This window comes from Tachysurus fulvidraco, chromosome 10 (assembly GCF_022655615.1).
Source record: "Tachysurus fulvidraco isolate hzauxx_2018 chromosome 10, HZAU_PFXX_2.0, whole genome shotgun sequence".
NCBI lineage: Eukaryota > Metazoa > Chordata > Actinopteri > Siluriformes > Bagridae > Tachysurus > Tachysurus fulvidraco.
This window is the reverse complement of record NC_062527.1, coordinates 9,476,894-9,496,810: the sequence shown is the minus strand read 5'-3', so window position 1 is coordinate 9,496,810 and position 19,917 is coordinate 9,476,894. Positions and strand designations below refer to the sequence as shown.

General features: G+C 41.6%; 1 protein-coding gene across 2 annotated transcripts in view; it reads right to left on the bottom strand.

Annotated features, from left to right (window-relative positions):
• Positions 1-19,917, bottom strand: part of roraa (RAR-related orphan receptor A, paralog a) — a 251,793-nt gene that overhangs the window by 11,863 nt on the left and 220,013 nt on the right. For both annotated transcript variants that reach the window (XM_027173029.2, XM_027173031.2), the window contains 5 exons: positions 5,949-6,034; positions 4,204-4,345; positions 1,828-2,223; positions 836-957; positions 1-13 (listed from right to left, as the gene is read on the bottom strand). The exon at positions 1-13 is cut by the window's left edge and continues 120 nt beyond it. In XM_027173029.2, the coding sequence (XP_027028830.1) occupies positions 1-13; positions 836-957; positions 1,828-2,223; positions 4,204-4,345; positions 5,949-6,034 (759 nt within the window). The remainder of the gene's footprint in view (positions 14-835; positions 958-1,827; positions 2,224-4,203; positions 4,346-5,948; positions 6,035-19,917) is intronic.

Genomic DNA, 19,917 nt, shown 5'->3' with positions numbered 1-19,917 from the left:
TGACTTCTCTGGGCTGATGGAACAAAAACAAATGCTGAAATAAATGTGTGACTATACAGTGAACATGAAGGAAATATGTGATATGGACGCGTTTGCACATGCGCAGTTTTCGGATAGAAATATCTGTTTTTCTAATCAGAAAAGCTTGAGGCAAGAAGAGCTGGAGTGATTAGCTGTGTTAGAAATATAATCTGTGCTCTGCACTTACTTCTTCATTTTCCTCAAAGAGATGAGATACATTTCAGAATATATTTTCTGAGCTTCCACTTGAATAATACATTTCTACACCGGCTTAATGAGACTATGCTGAGATGAAGGTTTAACTGATGTTTGAGTTTAAATATTGATAATAGTTACATTTTCATACAAATTTAGGAATTTTGTTCGGTGTGATCTAAATAATCCCGTTTTAAGAGTTACAAAAACGGCTACTGTTTTTAGACTTAAAACGTCTGTGCTTTCTTGCAATGGGCTGGTAAATAAAACGTGCGCATATCTGTACTGACTCAAATATGTGTTAGCACTATACAAATATTAGTAATATAGTGTTGTGCCGTTTCGACAGACGGTACGTTACAGCATAAAGTCTGTATGCAGCAAACAGACAAATATAGAAGGTGTTTGTCTGAATATATACAAAATATTATTCTGGAGATATTAATTACCAAGTATGATTTATGTTTAGCACCACCCACAAAAATCCATAAATGGGAAAGATCATATATCTGAAAGTGACAACTATATGGCTAAATTCTGTAGGGATGTAGGTGAAGATAATGGTGGTGGTTTTGTGTGTGTGTGTGTGTGTGTGTGTGTGTGTGTGTGTGTGTGCTACCTTGTTCTGGTAGCTCTCCATCTCCTCCTGAAGGAAGGCCTGCCAGGTCATCTGCTGCAGCTCCTCTCTCAGATATTGACATGTCTCCATGTGGGACTTGGAGATATTCTGGGCCAGATGCTCTGCAACAGACAAGCAGGACAGCGTCAAAGATTCAGACATGCACCAACACACACACACACACACACACACACACACACACACACACACACACACACACACACACACACACACACACACACACACATTCTGTTCTACCTGTCCAAAGACAGAGTGCTTGAGTTCAGTTCACCAGTAACAAGAGGATACTTTCAGATGGCTAAATGTTATTATTGTACACAGAAGTAGAGCTGTTAAATATGATTTAGAAGTTTGTTGACATTTTCCTCTACTGTTGCCAGCATGAAACTCATCATGGAGAAGTAGAATAGCTGTGGTGTGTAAGCCATATGATATAAGGAAGGTAGAATATATGCACATTACCCGCAGAAACAAAGGTCACATTTGCTTTCAATAAAAAAAGAGCATAAGAGAAAGGGAAAAAACACCAGTATAAAAAAATCCAATCATGTTGAAAACACATCTGTTATAAGGAGTCCCAGAGCACATGGGGAACCTAAAAAAAATTATTTCCCTTGGCTCGTGCCCTGCTGGATCCTGATTGGCCCTAATTAATGGAAACTAATTACAAAAAAAGAGGCACTTTTAATGAGTCTCGGAGATGAGTCTCCAACCTTCTGCTATTTTAAGCCACCTTTATGTCATTTGCCCCACGGTTGAGTTCTTCCCCATCTCCTAAACCCCCCGGTGCCCCATCACCCCAGAATGCTGTCTAGTGTATATATGTCCAATTTCTCTTTCACGTCTCCTCCTTACACCATGTCTCAGATGTTTTTAGCCGTTCCCTACAGCAACCTATAATGCATAGATCTCACGACTCTTTATTATTTTTTCCTTACTGCCTATATATTTAGCACCTCAGCTGTGCTCACCTAGCTCGGCCATGGAGACGGTGGGGGAGGTCTCGCCGTTGCTGAAGGAGCAGTATGGGAAGAAGCCTGAGGCTGGCGTGAAGTCGCAGATGGGCTCGGGCTTGATGCCGTTGATGTCCAGGCCGGACTGGTCGGGTGAGGGCTGGATGTCCAGGTAGAAGCTGCTGACACCCGAGTCAGGCTTGGTGCCGTCAGCCGTGTGGCTGTCCATGTAGCCGCTCAGGTCGTCATGCAGCTCAGTGAGGCCGTTTGCTGAGAGACCGTAGGTGGGCGTGAGTGGCTCGGCCTCGCCCGGCTGCTGCTGCTGCTCCCTTTGCTGCTGCTGGAGACGGTGCTTCTGCACCTCAGCGTACAGGCTATCCCGCTGCTTCTTTGACATGCGCCCGAACTTCACCGCTAAAACGAAAGACAAAAATCAAAGTTATTAAACCCGACAATACACAACAGTGATCCCCAACCCTACTCTCATCATCCTAGAGAATCTCCTTGGCTGGGGGACATGGCCCTTAGACAGTGAGCTTAACGTAGCAGCCAGACCAGTGGGAATGAGTTATCTCTTAGCACATTAGCCGAGTAATGGGTATAAAACACTTTGCCACTTTGACATGTTCACAGCAACTTTCCACTGTTTTTTAACCTGCCAGACTCAGACAGGGGCAGCAGGCTTGGCCAGAACAACTTGCAGTGAACAAGACAAGGACATGCCTCAGTGTGTACAATACAGCACACAGCAGAACGGTGAATACAGAAGAGCTACTAGCTTTATTCTGCTACTGGATTGGATTTTAATTCAGTGAGATATATGTTAGATTATTATTAGAGCGTGGTTGGCTCGGAGTAATGCTCTTGTCACCCACACAAATGTACATATAACAAGTAGTTGGTTAAATGCTAGGGGTTTGACTGGGAATCCAGCACTGGCAGAAGGTCTGTGAACAGAGAGTGTTGGTCTATTAAAAAAAAGAGGAAGATTAAAATTAACGAGTTCATAGATTTCAGTGTGAAAGCTTTTTGCTGTTGGCAGACAGAGAGGAGTAATGAAGGTGTTAATGGTGGGACTGAGTGTAAAATAAAGAGAAGGGAACGCTGGAGTCCAACTCTTACAGAAAAAGAACAAACAACCCAGAGCTGATGTGTCTATGTGTGTGTGCTAGTGGAGAGGCAGATGGGGGCTCGTGTCTGAGTGAACTCAGAAGTCACCTTGCCTGTCCTGGTTGTGTGTGAGAGAGCAGCCCAGCACACTCTGAAGGCCTGGCCTGATTACTGCTTCCTGTTACGGGCCACAGTCACGCAGCCCAGTCAGAAGCCCTACAGGGGGCCTCAACATACACACAAACAAACACACTCACCTGTGTTCCTGTTAATGCTGCTCACCTGCATTGGCTTTAATGAGCCTTTCTAATGACAGTCATTTAATAAAAGCCACTTGCTGTCAAAATTCCTCCGCCTTGCCTGAAGACCAACATGAGACCTAACTAAGGAAAGCCAGTACTAGGCCATTGATCTTGTCACTGGATTGCAGAGGAGTATTTTCCGTCTTACCACAGCCAGTGCAGGAAATGAAACAAAAGGTCCACGATCACAGCTGTTAAAGAGTATTCTTATACTTAAATGGCTGATTTTTCTGTGTGCAGCCCATTTCATCCAGACATGAACAAAACTGCACATTTCTTTTTAGACAAACAATGGAGTAAACATTCATTTCACATATCAGCCTCTAAAGGATTAATGGTTTAGGTCTCTTTCCAAACAGGATTCCAAAACTTTCAGCAGGTCGGAAAGGTAAATCCTCAGTGATTGGTCAGAAGTGATATATGAAAGGGTGAGGATATATAATATTTGGCAGGAGCTTTGACCTTGCAGCTGGGATGAGACAAACATGTTTGAACAGAGGCTGTCTCGGACGCAACGCAACAAAGCTATTAGTAAGATACTTTTCCAAGAAGCAGTATTTTAAGAAGTATTTTATTGGCCAAGCAGCAAAACATGTAACCAAACACTTTAGTGATTCATTTTTCTATACATCTGTAATCCATGTGTTAGTGTTAGTATATAACTGCTTCCTTTAATTAACTATTAAGCTGACTGTCTGCTCAGTGTTTACTACTCTACTCCCTCACTTCCTTGATTGCCAGACAGTCTTCCAGTAACTAAGCAAATCTTACTGTTCGTGATTAACCACGAAGGTTCCAGGAGCCATGAAACACTTCTGATGGTGAACCCTAAGCAAGATCATTCACTGTAGGTTGTCTAAAGCTCAGGATTCCATTCCATGTATTTCTAGAGCTTGTGTTGGCAAAGCCCTGAAGCCCCTCGTGCGGAAAGGGGGCTGTTGTTCCCTGGTGCACACTAGACCAGGATCAGCAGCACACTCACCGTCCCGTGACATGCCCACGGCCAGACACTTCTGCAGCCTGCAGTGCTGGCAGCGGTTTCGGCTGGTACGGTCGATCAGGCAGTTCTTTTGACGTGGGCACGAATATGCCGCATTGCTCTGCTGACTCCTCCTGAAGAATCCCTGCATGAATGATACAGACAGACAGAGACGAAGGGAGAGAGATTGATAGAGGTAGATGTTTTAAAGAGCTCCATAATTTACAACAAAATGGTCATATAAACAAATTAAACCTTATATATCTGAAGGGAAAACAACACAAAAACAGGAACTGTGGATGAAGCCATAACCATATACGCAAAGGTTATAGATGAGATCGCTTGCAGCTCATCACACAGACGAGATCCTTTATGAGGAAAGGCATACTTAACGAATAGCCGTTGCGTACGGACGCTCTTTAACGAAAGACGGTGATATAAAGCCGCTTAGCTAATCTTCAAGTGTTTGACTGTAAATAAGGTTGAGTTTGGTTGTGGTTATTAGTTAAATAACAGATTTCAAAAGCAGTGGGAGAGAGAGAGAGAGAGAGAGAGAGAGAGAGAGAGAGAGAGAGAGAGAGAGAGAGCATGCAGTCACACTGAGTTGATACCTCATCCCTTTCACTTAATGAATTGATTCCAGCGCACCATTAACATACCCCACTCCACTGCTCGATACACATATGTCTTAATTAGTTGCTCATTGGCTGTTTAATTACAAGAAAACAGCTGACAGCTGCCAAGTTGCTTTCTAATGGCAGCCATTATGAAAGCGGGGTAGGACTGCTGGTGACAAGCAGCGCTCCTTTATAATGCTATGATTTATGGGCCAGAGCGGTGTGCTCGCACATATCATTAAATGCCTCTCTGCCTGAAGTAATTAGCAATCATTAAAGATACATTTCAGCAGTTTATTCTTCAGGCCTGTACAAATTTTTTCTTGTTCTGTTTTTTTTTTTTTTGTCTTCTTTCCTCCCACTGTATTGTGAGTGAGCGATGTGCTGAACACAGAGTCTGCCTTTTATTCAAAAATAGAGTCGGATCGCAGAGTTGGTTCATTTCTGCTATCCTGTGCAGTGCTTGCCTGGAGTGTAGTAACAAACAAGAACAATACTAAAAGAAGACATATACAGTAAGCATATTATTCCTCCTGCTGAGAGGATGGCATATTTAAAACAAACACTACTTGGGTAGTTTCAGGTTTACAAAAATAAAGCAACAGCAAAAGAGCTAACTATGTGGTATACTTCAAAGCACTGCACCTTTGACAGTTTTATTTCTGAGGCAGGCAGTAACTGCAGAGCCAAAGTCATAAAAAATCTGCCGGAGAGTGCAGAAAGAAAATACGTCGCAGGAGTCACTTTGTCCTAATAATGACAGAGTGCAGCTCATCCAAGCCTACTGTGTCATATTAATGATGATGAACACACTGATGTTTAGACCTTGAGTACCTTCATTTAGTCGTCCTATTCAAGCATATATTTAAATATTGTTTTCAAAACACAAAGCTCATGCACACTCACCCACCCAACCGCCCGCCCACACACACACACACACAAATACACATACAAACACAAACACACATACAAACACAAACACACATACAAACACACATACAAACACACATACAAACACACATACAAACACAAACACACATACAAACACAAACACAAACACACAAACACACATGCACACTATTTTGTGTACAGGCACATACAGCGCACACAGACATTTGTTTGGTTGCTTACCTTACAGCCCTCACATGTTATCACACCATAATGGATGCCTGATGATTTGTCTCCACAGATCTTGCAGGGAATAATTTCAATTTGAGCTACGGAGAAGAAAGAGAAAGAGAAAAGAAACAGTCAGGATTTTCTTGGCTGTCACCAGGCACAGCACGACACCTCCGCCACGGCTGTGTGTCGCTACATGAAACAGCGCGGAGCTTCAAACAAATCTGTTCCCTGCCACACAGCGACAGATAAAACTACACAGTTTTACAGAGGAGACCATCTTAACTCTGAATACAACCCCCTGCAAACCATTGCAACAACACTGTCAGTTCAAACTACGCAAAAGAAAAACACACACGCACATGCACAAACACACATACACAAATCATACTACTCCAGCAGACCCTTCAGGGAGCAATAAGAGGCTAACTGTTTGACAAGGAGCACCTCCAAAGTACAGAACTGGACTTATTTCAGAAGTGAAATAACAGCTCCTGTGCACTAAAACCCCCAGCGGTGTCTTTTACACCCAGCAAGAGGTAAGACTACAAATACTAGTGCGAAGACGATGAAGATATCAGGGACAGCAACATGTTTATGTTGTATACAATATAACGTATAACACACACTGAGCACGTCGTGTGTATATAATGCAGTACGGTAGTGTAACACAATGTTATACACTGAAGGGTAGACTCTCTATCGATTTCTTTTAATCCACTGTCTACCATAATATATAACGACAGAACTGTTGGATTATGTTTCGACTCGTGTATTAAACAAAGCATCTATTTCCTATAGTATAAGCGTGTGTTAAGTAGCACCTTACTCCATTTCTTTCATAATTTAGATACTAAGCCTTGGTGCTGTAAGCCATTGTGTAAGCCTTGGGAAAGCCCATCCTGTGATTTCATAAGTGCACTTAAAATGATCTACTAGGGATGAAATTAAGTATGAATACGTATTCATAATGAACAGACAGAGTCTAAATAGATAAAAATACAGATACAAACAGCACTAGCACTATTCAGGGTCACAATGGTTTAAATGGAGCTTTGCTTGTATTTAAGAAAAAAACAGATTAAACCAACTACATTCTGTTCAAACAAACAAACCAAAAAAAATAACTAAAAATTTTGTGGGTAGGAACAAACAAGAATAATAACTCCATTGTGAACACGAGTGAAGCAGCTGAGGATGAGGAACTATCCAGAATTCACATACCGTGCTGATGATGCTGACATTTCTACCTCTGAGGTTTTTTCCTCTCATCATTTAATATAAAGGGCTTACATCTGAATAAAGATGTTTTTTTCATTTCAGCACTAAATACATAGAGATACAGAGAGTGTCATTACAGTAAACTACACTACGCTTTCAGACATGGCAGACAAAGTACTCTCTAAATAGTACACTGTAAATCGAGTTAGAAAATGAAAATGTATGTAAATATGCCAAAATCCGTGTCTAGCCAAATATAACCTAATCATTTTATTTCTATTTGACAGAAACCGCTCCGTTCAGAGTTTCTACAGATCGTCCTTTAGCTCCCTGCAGTCAGCCCTTCAAACAGCGGCTTTATAATTACTCTGGAGGACCTTTTCTGAATATAATTGCTGGAAATTCATTTACTTACAACGCATTTGCCTCTGCTGTGGCCATGAGAACCTGTTATCAGATGCCTGAGACCTATCTGCATAATGTCACAGCCTCACAATGCACCCAGGGGGCAGGAATCTTTGTCTCTCATTTTGAACAGCAGATCCCGTAACCTCTAATCTCAACCAGCGAGCAGTGTCTCTGTGAACAGGGTCCCAGCCAACACTTCAGTCAGCACAGCACTGGCTACATGCTGACAGGAGCTATGCCAGCTCTCTGGAGAAGTGGCAGTGTAGTCGTTATCAGCTATCGTTACACTACAGTATAGCCAGATCACTTAAGAATGAGAGATAGTTCTGTAATGAAAATTTTAAGAGAGACAAATAATTATCTGCATGTTGTTTTTTTTTTCTTTTTTTTTGTGCTGCCTCGGTGCGGTGGACGCTCGCCGTGCAGGCACAGTACTCGATTGTTTGTTTTTATGTTCTCCCGCCATGAGCATTAGAGTGCCAGCGTGTTCCTGCTCCTTTAGCATTTTCAGCCTCATTACTTACATAATTTGTTCTGACATGCACTTAGAACAACTGAGGCGTGCAGTAATTAAGGCTGGCTGTGGTCGAGGTCCGGGAAAAGCGCAGCACTAATGAGCTCCAACCAGCAGGTGGCAATGGAGCGCTGTTCCTCCTTTCTCCTCCCATCCTCCACTCACCTCCACAAGACTGGCATCATAGTCAAGGCTGTGTGTGCCAGGCTGAAGGGAGAAGGCTGCTGGCTTTCCTCTTTCTCTCCCCCGGGCACTGCTCAAAGGGCCCTCCATCTTAGCAGCTTTAGAGGTGGGCAATCGAGCTAACTGAGAGTTGCACATTGGACTAGGGCAGAGGAGATGAAGCAGACACAGCATGTGTGCTGGGCGCTGGCTTGGGCATGACTCAGTGCCCAGTGTGAAAGATACAGTAAGAAGGGGCCCTGGGAGCAAACACTCACAGTGCCTTGCTCTCAGCAGTACCCTTTCTCCAGGCCTCCACATGAAACACTCACAGAGCTCTTTGTGAACGGCCTGGCTCACACTGGGGGCTCCTGGACTCGCTCGCTGCTTCTTTTGTTTAGCGAGAGAGAGCTAAACCCAAGCCCAAAAATCTTCACTGGGAGTACTTTGATAGAGAGCTTTAACAAATTCACACAGAGGTTATCACTGAGACAGAGAGAGAGAGAGAGAGAGAGAGAGAGAGAGAGAGACTGAGAGGGAGAGAGGGAGATAGAGATAGAGAGAGAGAGAGACTGAGAGAGAGAGAGAGAGAGAGAGAGAGAGAGAGAGAGACTGAGAGAGAGGGAAAGAGGGGGGGGGGGGGAGAGAGAGAGAGACTACTGTGAATCTACAAGTCAATATCTATTGACATGAAGTCCAGCATTAGTAGACATAGTGAGTCAGAGACGGATTGGTCTGACGGTACCAGAATATTAGGAGAAGCGACACACACAAACAAAAAGGTTTTTTGGGGGTATAATGAATGTCAGGCACAGTCTAGACAATGTCTGTGATTGTTCATTGCTTCTTTAAGTTTATAAGTGAACGTCATTTCTAAAGAAGTAGTTTATGAATCATGTTCTGAAATGACTTTCATAAGTGATTCTTTAATGTTTCATTTGTGATCTTGGATTTTCCCCTTTGTAAAGCAGAGCGATAACAGGCATACACTATGGTGTACAGTACATACACTATAATGTACAGTACATACACTATGGTGTACAGTACATACACTATAATGTACAGTACATACACTATGGTGTACAGTACATACACTATAATGTACAGTACATACACTATGGTGTACAGTACATACACTATAATGTACAGTACATACACTATGGTGTACAGTACATACACTATAATGTACAGTACATACACTATAATATACAGTACATACACTAATGTACAGTACATACACTATAATGTACAGTACAGACACTAATGTACAGTACATACACTATGGTGTACAGTACATACACTATAATGTACAGTACATACACTATAATATACAGTACATACACTATAATGTACAGTACATACACTATAATATACAGTACATACACTATAATGTACAGTACATACACTATGGTGTACAGTACATACACTATAATGTACAGTACATACACTATGGTGTACAGTACATACACTATAATGTACAGTACATACACTATAATATACAGTACATACACTATAATGTACAGTACATACACTATAATATACAGTACATACACTATAATGTACAGTACATACACTATAATATACAGTACATACACTATAATGTACAGTACATGCACTATGGTGTACAGTACATGCACTATGGTGTACAGTACATACACTAATATACAGTACATACACTATAATGTACAGTACATACACTATGATGTACAGTACATACACTATGGTGTACAGTACATACACTATCATGTACAGTACATACACTATGGTGTACAGTACATACACTATCATGTACAGTACATACACTATAGTGTACAGTACATACACTATAATGTACGGTACATACACTATGGTGTACGGTACATACACTAATGTACAGTACATACACTATAATGTACAGTACATACACTAATGTACAGTACATACACTATAATGTACAGTACATACACTATGGTGTACAGTACATACACTATAATGTACAGTACATACACTAATGTACAGTACATATACTAATGTACAGTACATACACTATGGTGTACAGTAAATACACTATAATGTACAGTACATACACTATGGTGTACAGTACATACACTATAATGTACAGTACATACACTATGGTGTACAGTACATACACTATAATGTACAGTACATACACTAATGTACAGTACATACACTATGGTGTACAGTACATACACTATAATGTACAGTACATACACTATAATGTACAGTACAGACACTAATGTACAGTACATACACTATAATGTACAGTACATACACTAATGTACAGTACATACACTAATGTACAGTACATACACCATAATGTACAGTACATACACTATGGTGTACAGTACATACACTATAATGTACAGTACATACACTAATGTACAGTACATACACTAATGTACAGTACATATACTAATGTACAGTACATACACTATGGTGTACAGTACATACACTATAATGTACAGTACATACACTATGGTGTACAGTACATACACTATGGTGTACAGTACATACACTATAATGTACAGTACATACACTATGGTGTACAGTACATACACTATAATGTACAGTACATACACTATAATGTACAGTACAGACACTAATGTACAGTACATACACTATGGTGTACAGTACATACACTATAATGTACAGTACATACACTATAATGTACAGTACATACACTATGGTGTACAGTACATACACTATAATGTACAGTACATACACTATAATGTACAGTACATACACTATGGTGTACAGTACATACACTATAATGTACAGTACATACACTATAATGTACAGTACATACACTATAATGTACAGTACAGACACTAATGTACAGTACATACACTATAATGTACAGTACATACACTATGGTGTACAGTACATACACTATAGTACAGTACATACACTAATGTACAGTACATACACTAATGTACAGTACATACACTATAATGTACAGTACATACACTATGGTGTACAGTACATACACTATGATGTACAGCAAGCAGTACGCTGAAGCATGTCCTCCTATATGTCCGGTTTTAGAGATGAATTAAATGAATGAATTGAGATGCTTGGATTTTTTATGTTTATTTAAAGCAAACATTAGCTATGGATTTACCAGGAATTTACACACTTACACAAGCAGCTAGTACAACTATGTAACTCGTTGGTCAGAAAGGGAGAGAGAGGGAGATGTTCGAGACCTTGAAGCCCACTGTGTGTATTTAAAGAGAAAGAGTGCTCGGTGTGTATTCAGAGAGAACATCTTTACAGCGAGATGCTGATTGAGAGCTCTGTTGTAACTCCCTGGAGCTCAGTTCAAGGTCAGTGAGTCAGAGGCGACAGGGATGCAGAGGAGAGGGTGATGTGTCATGTCGCTCTCATTCTCTCTGGCCCTGTCTGTTTCTTTCCCTCTCCCTCGCTCATCCTCTTCTTCCCTCCCTGCCCCCCTCCGTCTGGCTGTCTGTTTCCCTCCACCTCTCCCTCCCTCCCTCCATACCCCACCTCTCATTCTCTCTCTCTCTCTCTGCCCTCAGATCAAGGCCTATGTGAGCAAATCCTCTCCAGTGGCTTACAGCAGACCCTCCATTCCCACTATCATCAAACACAATTGTCACTTGTGCACCAAAAGGCCATTGTAATTGGTTGAAACACGTCGTTCATGCGCATAAATTCCAGTATTTCATAGCATAATTTTGCCGGCAATAGAGCGCCTCGTTCGAGATTGGTTGTCTGAGCTGGGCCGAGAGCATGAAACACTGCAATTATGAGCAGAACATTTTCTCTCTAGTCAAGCCAGACTTCCTGAACTGAAAAAGAACAAATGAAGACAGTGAAGTCAGTTAAGAGAAAAAAAGACACTTCATCAAAACCGGAGACAAAGATCATTACAGCGTAACGCATGCTAACAGCTCGGCGCTAGCCTGTCACAGGCACGCTATTCTTTCAGCACATTAGTGCTGACATCAGCATAAAAAAGGCACTTGTTTTGCGAGCTGAGCCGCTTTGCCACGGAGCCCCTTTAATGCGCTCTCGCCTCATTTGTACCTGAAGAGCGTCATTCAGGAGAGAGGCAAAAGTGGGATGTTGACACAATATATTGAAGGCGTGTGAAATATTCAGAGACTTTGGCTCACTAATGGAGGAAGGGCTCCGTACCAGCTTCATCTCTCTCTCTCACACACACACAAGCACATGCACACAACGCACACACACACACACACACACACACACACACACACACTAAGTCTTTGTATTAAGCAGCTTCTGCAGTTTAAGGGAGCTGCTTGCAGATTCTCAGCTCATATCAGCGTTTTTATTTGTCACATAATAACAGCTCAATGAGGAACTTTTTACAAAACACTTTTTGGTTTTCCCGTACTGCGCACAAACTGATTTCAACTGCCAAAAATTGTCCCAATCTGGCAGTGGAGGACAGACCGGCATGAATTCCTCCAGCCCTGAGATTAACCCATTAGGTCACGCTGGGTTAAAGACAAGATGAAGACCAAACCCTTTTTCCAGAGATGCTCCATGCTGATGATTTAAATAAATGTTTATTCTACAAGGCAACAAGCAATGTGGTTGCTAATGTGGGTGTGTGTTGACAGCTGTCAGTGACCAGGTGACGTAAGCCAGCGTGCTCATGTCAGAGGCTTATGTAAGCGATTGGACAGTAATGCTGGAACTGTGTCCAGCGCAGCATTACAGCCAGATTAACAAAGGGTCTTCCAGCTCCAAACGAACAAATGGCGGCTTGATCGAGTGCCACTTAGAAAGATTTCACCATATTCCCATCTATCTCAGAAACAGGACGTGCTAAATGGAATAAATGACTAAATTATATTTCGGATGAAATAAAAACATGATGAAGAATGTTGATACAGAAAATGAATCAACAACAAAGAGGATGATGCTGTTGCCAACACAAAGCTGACTCTTTTCTTTTAACACATGCCAGTGTTTTAGTCCTTTAGTCCACTTACGCACCAGCATGCGTACGAGAAATACATGTGATCAGTTCACAGTGGTATATAAAGATATGGACGTTCCTGTTATCACTTACATCACTGCAACTACAAACACTCGCTCATTCACCTTTGTTCTCTCTTTAGAATGTAATAAATGTTTCAGAGAAACCAGAACCGTCAAAGCCATCTGATTTACTGACTATTACAAAGCTCGTTTCAATAAACAGTAAATAAATGATAAATTATTACATTATTATAAATCGGTGATGGTCTTAAAGCTGAAACTAACATCAGATCTGTTCTAGAAAGTTCCGAAACACCTTTTGACGATGAAGGAGCAGTGGTAATGCTAGAAACAGAGTTAAAACGTATATATTATGTGATTATTCTAGAGACTGATAGAAAGTAAAAATGAACAAATAATAATGAAATGAGATACTCTGTGATTCTATCGACCCACTCTTATGGACAGAGGGATGGACAGACAGATGGAAATGGCTTTTTTTTTTTTCGCATCGGGGTCACGCTGTAATGTAACAGAACAGAGCAGGCTCTCTTTCTTCATTCCCCTTCGAGCATTAGAGGGAAGGTTATTTGAATGTCAGTGGCGGAGGACAGCAGTGGCACACAGGCACAGACGGAATAGCATAAATGTGTAATTTGTTTGGGGATTGTAGCTTGTTGGCATATTACCATGAGACCCAACAGACAGTGTGTTCTTCATTTGAGCTGTGAGACAACACACACACACACACACACACACACACACACACACACACACACACACACACACACACACACACACACACACACACACACACACACACACACACACACACACACACACGCGTGTTTGTCTCATTCCATAGTAAATGTCCAAAAGTCAAAAATGGAAATGTTCATGTTGAGAAATAGAAAACGAACCATCTGAGATGAAAGATTCATGAAGATCTTAAATAAGCTGTCTGGGTTATTTTGTCTGTGTTTTTGTTAAATACTTTACTTGTAATCATGGTCATCTGCTCTGATCCGCAAGAGACATGAACAGATCTGAGAGGCAGTGAGGCTGACGAGAGAGAGAGAGGGGGGGGGGGGGGGGTATGAGAGAGAGTAAGAGAGAGTGAGAGAGATCAAACACTCTTCACTCGTGGGCTTTTCCTATAAAGGCTGAAGTGGCTGTGTAACTCCACTCTGGCTGCCTGCCTTTGGGCTGCTTTCAGCAGGGAACTTGTGTACATCTGTGTTTGTTTGCACATAATGCCATTAATTTTTCACCCCACCCCCACCCCCAACACACACACACGTGCACACACAAACAAAATGTTTCTGTGGAGGCTGCAGCCTGGGTTTCTCTCGTTCACTGGATGCAAGTATACTGAAACTTCGGTGACTCCTATTGTGTCGGTTTACGGAGGAAGGATAATGTGGGCACTCGTACTGCTGTGGCAAAGATTGACAAGCTTTCCAGATGCAAGTGTGAGTGTCTGAGTGTGCGAGTGTCTGAGTGTGCGAGTGTGTGTGTGTGTGCGCTCAGGGGAAAAGAGGGGGAAAATGTATGAGGGGAGCATGTGTGCTGCGTTCAGTGCCCCGACACCCCACCTGAGCTCTTTCTATGTCTCTGATCAATGATAGGTGAAGCACAGTCTTTAGATGTGGGGACTCCCGTGTCACAGGAGGGCCGTGTCTCACCATGTCACTGCACACTCTACTCCCAGAGGAGCAAAACAACACGAAAGAGAGAAAGAGAGAGAGAGAGAGAGAGAGTGTAGAGAGGATGGAATATATTGCATTGTGTCTAAACCCTGTGCTTTTCCAACAAACATAAATCAAATGCGTTAGATAGAAGGAACTACACAGGTGTAAGCTTAACGCAAGCATAAATATTTATAGTAGATCGATAAGTCAAGCTGAAGCCTGAGGAACCACACTTGATATGTCAATCATTTTGGGCATCTAAATTTGTCGTTTGCTCTGCAAACTACACACGTTTGCTGCAGAATAAAGAATTAAAAGCTGTTGGTGGAGTGGAACCTTTCTGCATTCCACCGTCTGCTATTTTTGGTTATGGACGGCACACGCGAGACGAGGCTTGACGGCGCACTCCGCTGAGGCTGGGACTCACTGAAGCCTAAACATCAGAGGGCTTTTTGATTGGCTGCTGCAGGAGCAGCGCTGTTGCAGGTTCTCTTCTAGGTTTTCAGAAAGTAAGACCTTTATCCAGAGTCATGATGTCTCTTACAAGTGGTACAGTAGTAATAATAATAATAATAATAATAATAATAATAATAATAATAATAATTGTATTTTTTTTATTCATTTTGTTGAATACTTATTTTGTGATATGACTTTTTTACTGCACACAATCTTGAAACATTCCCAAAAGCTTTCAGTCGCAGCAAAAAAACAATCGGAGCCATTTCAACCCCACACGCTGAAGCAGCTCTAAGCCTCAAGTGAGAGCGCCATCCCTTTAGTTAAACAGTGACTCAGTCCTCACAGGCCCTGCAGGCGAGCCAGTCCCATGTGTCGGATAACAAAGAAGTGGGTGAAAGAATATATATGATGAAAGCTTCAAACCAGGCCTGCACAATTACACCGAGAAAACCTTTACACAACAACAAAGCAGTGTGTTCCTGCACACAGGGGAATTCTCGCTCATTCTCTCTCAGCAAGCAGCGCTGATGCTTTACGCCTGTAATTGCTGCATTAATATGCTTTTCTGCAGGAGCCCTCGCTGCCGCTGCTGCTTTGTTGAATCTGAGCGGCGCTCTAGCACTCAGCTGGACTGCCACACGACTACACCTCCCGATCACAGGGTAGCGGTGTGGGAGCAGACGAGATGTGCCAGATGATCTTTTACAACTGACAGAAATTGTGAAGTAACAGATACAACAAGCCTCTCGGTGAAGCTTACTCGAACCTCTACTTACACTCAAACCCACACGCACCTTCACTTAACCACAGCAGAAAATATTTTTAGTAAAAAAAATTTAAAAAAAAAGTGAAGTATTAAAAGCATAACTAACCAAATCTTCCATGGCATCATCAAGTCAAGAATTCCATACATCAGGGGTTCGCTACAGCCAGGAACACCTTTAAATGTTATTGTGTTTTGTGACTGAATAAACAAACAAACAAACAAATAAATAACATATTTATGTAGATGCATTTAATAACAAAAAACAAAAACAAAAAAACCCCGGATAAACAGTTTATCACCACCAACTACGCCTTACTAAAGGAACTCAACACCACAGTAAGAAAATATAAATAAATAATAATAAGAAAATTCCCAGAGCCGACTTGAAGAATTGCATTGCGTCTGAGTACATTTAGTCATCAGTAAGTGATAAATACATGGCACTCGGCCATCAACACACACAGCACTTGTGCAGCGAGATTAGAAAGCACTACCAGTACATACGTGTGGAAGTGTGTGTGTGAACTCTCAAACCCCTACACACCCATCCTGAAGCTGACTGAGCCCAGCCCAGAAGGAAGCTCTTCTCTATGTAAGAGCAACAGTGAAAATCTCCAGTGCTGTTTGTTTTTGTGTCTGTGTGTGTGTGTGTGTGTGTGGTGAAGTGAACATCCGAACTGCAGCTGGGTTTCCTATCAACACTAATCTATTAACACAGTCAGCATGAGAATGCAGCTCATATGCACTATATTATACAAATATAGTACTATTATTATAACTATGAACCAGAGATAATAACAATAGCGATTAACATCAACAATTATAATTTTTTTTTTACTATTATTACTATTATTATCATTGCACATTATACCGTTATAATTGTCCCCGTTAAATAATTGTATCTAATAAATATTTAATATGAAATATAGTAACTTGTTCAAAACGTCATCGAATTTCATTATATACCATTTCTATAAAATCGTTTCATATCCTGTCAACTATTCTATACTTCTGCTCTGGGCTGAATGATACTGACTCTGACGTTAAGCAGCTGGCATTAAATCATTTCCGAGTGTACAACAGCCATGTGGTATTGAGCAATGCAGTGTGTGCATGGAATGTATGTATGGACAACTCCTGAACATCTGCTTTTTTTTTTATAACTCACTCCATTTCTCTGCACTTGGCCTGTTATTATGCACCGACACTAGGCATATCGACACAACACAGGATCGGTGTCCGTGTCGAACACATCGTTTCCTGTTCACCCCCTACTCTTAACTCAGGCCTGTGCAAAACTATTCTTGGCACTTTGTTATTTATAGAGTTCCAATGTGGCTATATTTATATATGAGAAGTATGCTGAGACTCACACAATGTAATCATTTATCATTTTGGATTTTTTAAGATTTTTGAACACAAACATCAACAACATAAAAACATCAATACTGTACGAGGTGCATCCATATAAAAAGCAGAGATACAGTAGTCATCCTATATGGCCAGGGCTTTTATTGTCTATTATTATCTGGCTAATAGAATAAAATAAAATAAAACCACAGTCTTAGACACAATTGGTTTCACGGGTCGACTGTTTTCTATTCGAGCCCATTTCTGATCAAAAGTTTTGGTTCACCCTAAATAAATATAAGGATAAGTGGTATTTGTTTAATGTTAGCTAAATCATAGAGTTATCAATCAAAGAGCGGGAATTCAGTCAATTGCTGTTTTGCACAATGCATTACAATAGCTCATATAATTGCTGCTATTATGTTATGTGCTCATTCTAGTATTTTAGCGCATGTACTGTAGAATATACAGTGTATACTCTGGTCGGTGCTGCTTTGGTGTATTGTCTTGTAGTGTTTTGTATCGTTTGTCTTCACTGTCTTTTTTGTCTTGCAATGTTTGCACCAGGTTGCACAGATGCACTTTATGTGGCTAGGATTAACTTACTTAATTCCTCAGCTCTGTGTTGTTCTATGTAGCTCTGTCTTTGTTCTATGTAGCACCACGGCCCTGGAGAACCGTTGTCTCATTTCGCTGTGTACTGCATCAGCTATAAATGGTTAAAATGACAATAAAAGCCATCATTCTGTCAGATACATATGTTGATTGGCTCATGTGCGGTTTTAACAGACAACTGCCTTTTTGCCATATTAGTGAATAATAACTCATAAAGCATTGCAAATAATGTTCCGAACAGTTATAAACAAATTGGCCAGTTATTCATCACAGAGAATAAATAGCTCCTTACACTAACAACCAGTGATATATGTAGCACCGAGTATGTGCTCTTGATTTGCTATGCTTTAACTGAGACGGTTTACATTGTTCACATGGTGTTTGGCTTTTGTTTACATGATCAATCTACAGAGTACAGTGTAAAGAGGACAGTAGCTCCTGACCCAGCTGGCCCTGTCTGTCAGCGACTCGGGGCGTTAATGAATGTGTCGCCCTGCTAAGCCTCATATCGGTTTGCCTGAGGAGCGCGAGTGTTGTGAACTCTAATGTCAAATCAGAACAAAGGGAAAAAAATGGAGGCAGTCTATTAAGGAATCTATAAAGATTCTGGTGATACTGTACAGCATCTTGGGAGTTTATAACTCCTCAACAGGCCTGGTAATTCTAGTCCTGAGTATCTTCTCTGTTCTCTCATCAGTGACGGAGCAGAGCAACCAAGGACAGTCTAGATGAATGACATCAATGGCTTCAGCAAGACGCTTCCAGAGATGTGTGACTGAGACAAATGGGGCTTGTTACATTAGCGAGCGATACTGAATCCCTTCATCCGCTGATAAAGCCCCGATAGAGCTGTAACCAGACGCACCCAACCTTTCCCCAGATCTGCTGTGTCATGGGACCTCCAAAAGAGAGCATTCTCAGGCATTCAGCTCGGCTGACTGCTATCTCTCTCTTTCCATCTGCTTACACCTTTATGTCTCCCTCTCTCTCTCTCTCTCTCACTCACACACACACACACACACACACACACACACACACACACACACACACACACACACACACACACACACACACACACACACACACACACACACTCTCCCTCTCTTTCGTTTTCTGTCTTTTCTCAAAAAAAGCGCTTATGCACTTCCAGTACTCTGACCTATGGATTTCTGTCATGTCTGGCAGACAAATTTTAAAAGAGAGACAGAGTGAGAAACGCAGAGGAAAGAAAGCATGGGACAAATGAAGCTGTAACTCGCACTTGAATTCAATGGAGAAATGAAGGGCTTTCACATTCAGCAACAATGGACTGTGCTAGAAATACTCCGTGGTGGCGGACCGCTGAATCGCTTGCTCTTTGCGCAGGCAAACAAAGCTGCTGTTATAACAAATGAAGGATAAGTGAATATTCCCCTGATGGAATGCTAACAGTTGAGTTAACATATTACTCCGGTGCCATATTACTCCGGTGCTATTAGTTCTCCTGAATTTCCTGTATAGTGTAGCACTGATTTTTAGAAAAGATAGAAAAGCAGCAGTGAGGTAAAAAGAAATACGCTTTTGCATTTCTCCGTACGTTTGATTTCGAAAGCACAGTCCGTGCCGTGTGAGAAGCGGCCTCGGTGCCTCCTGCACCACTGTTTTACACAGCACTGTGAACTCTGGCCTGCTTCCATTCAGCGAGGGAGGATTATGCAGCCAGGCGCAAAGCATTCTTCCTTCGCTTTGCAGGGTTGCAAGACGAGGTCACTAAGTGCATGTGTACGTGTGTGTGTGTGTGTGTGTGTGTGTGTGTGTGTGTGTGTGTGTGTGTTTGTG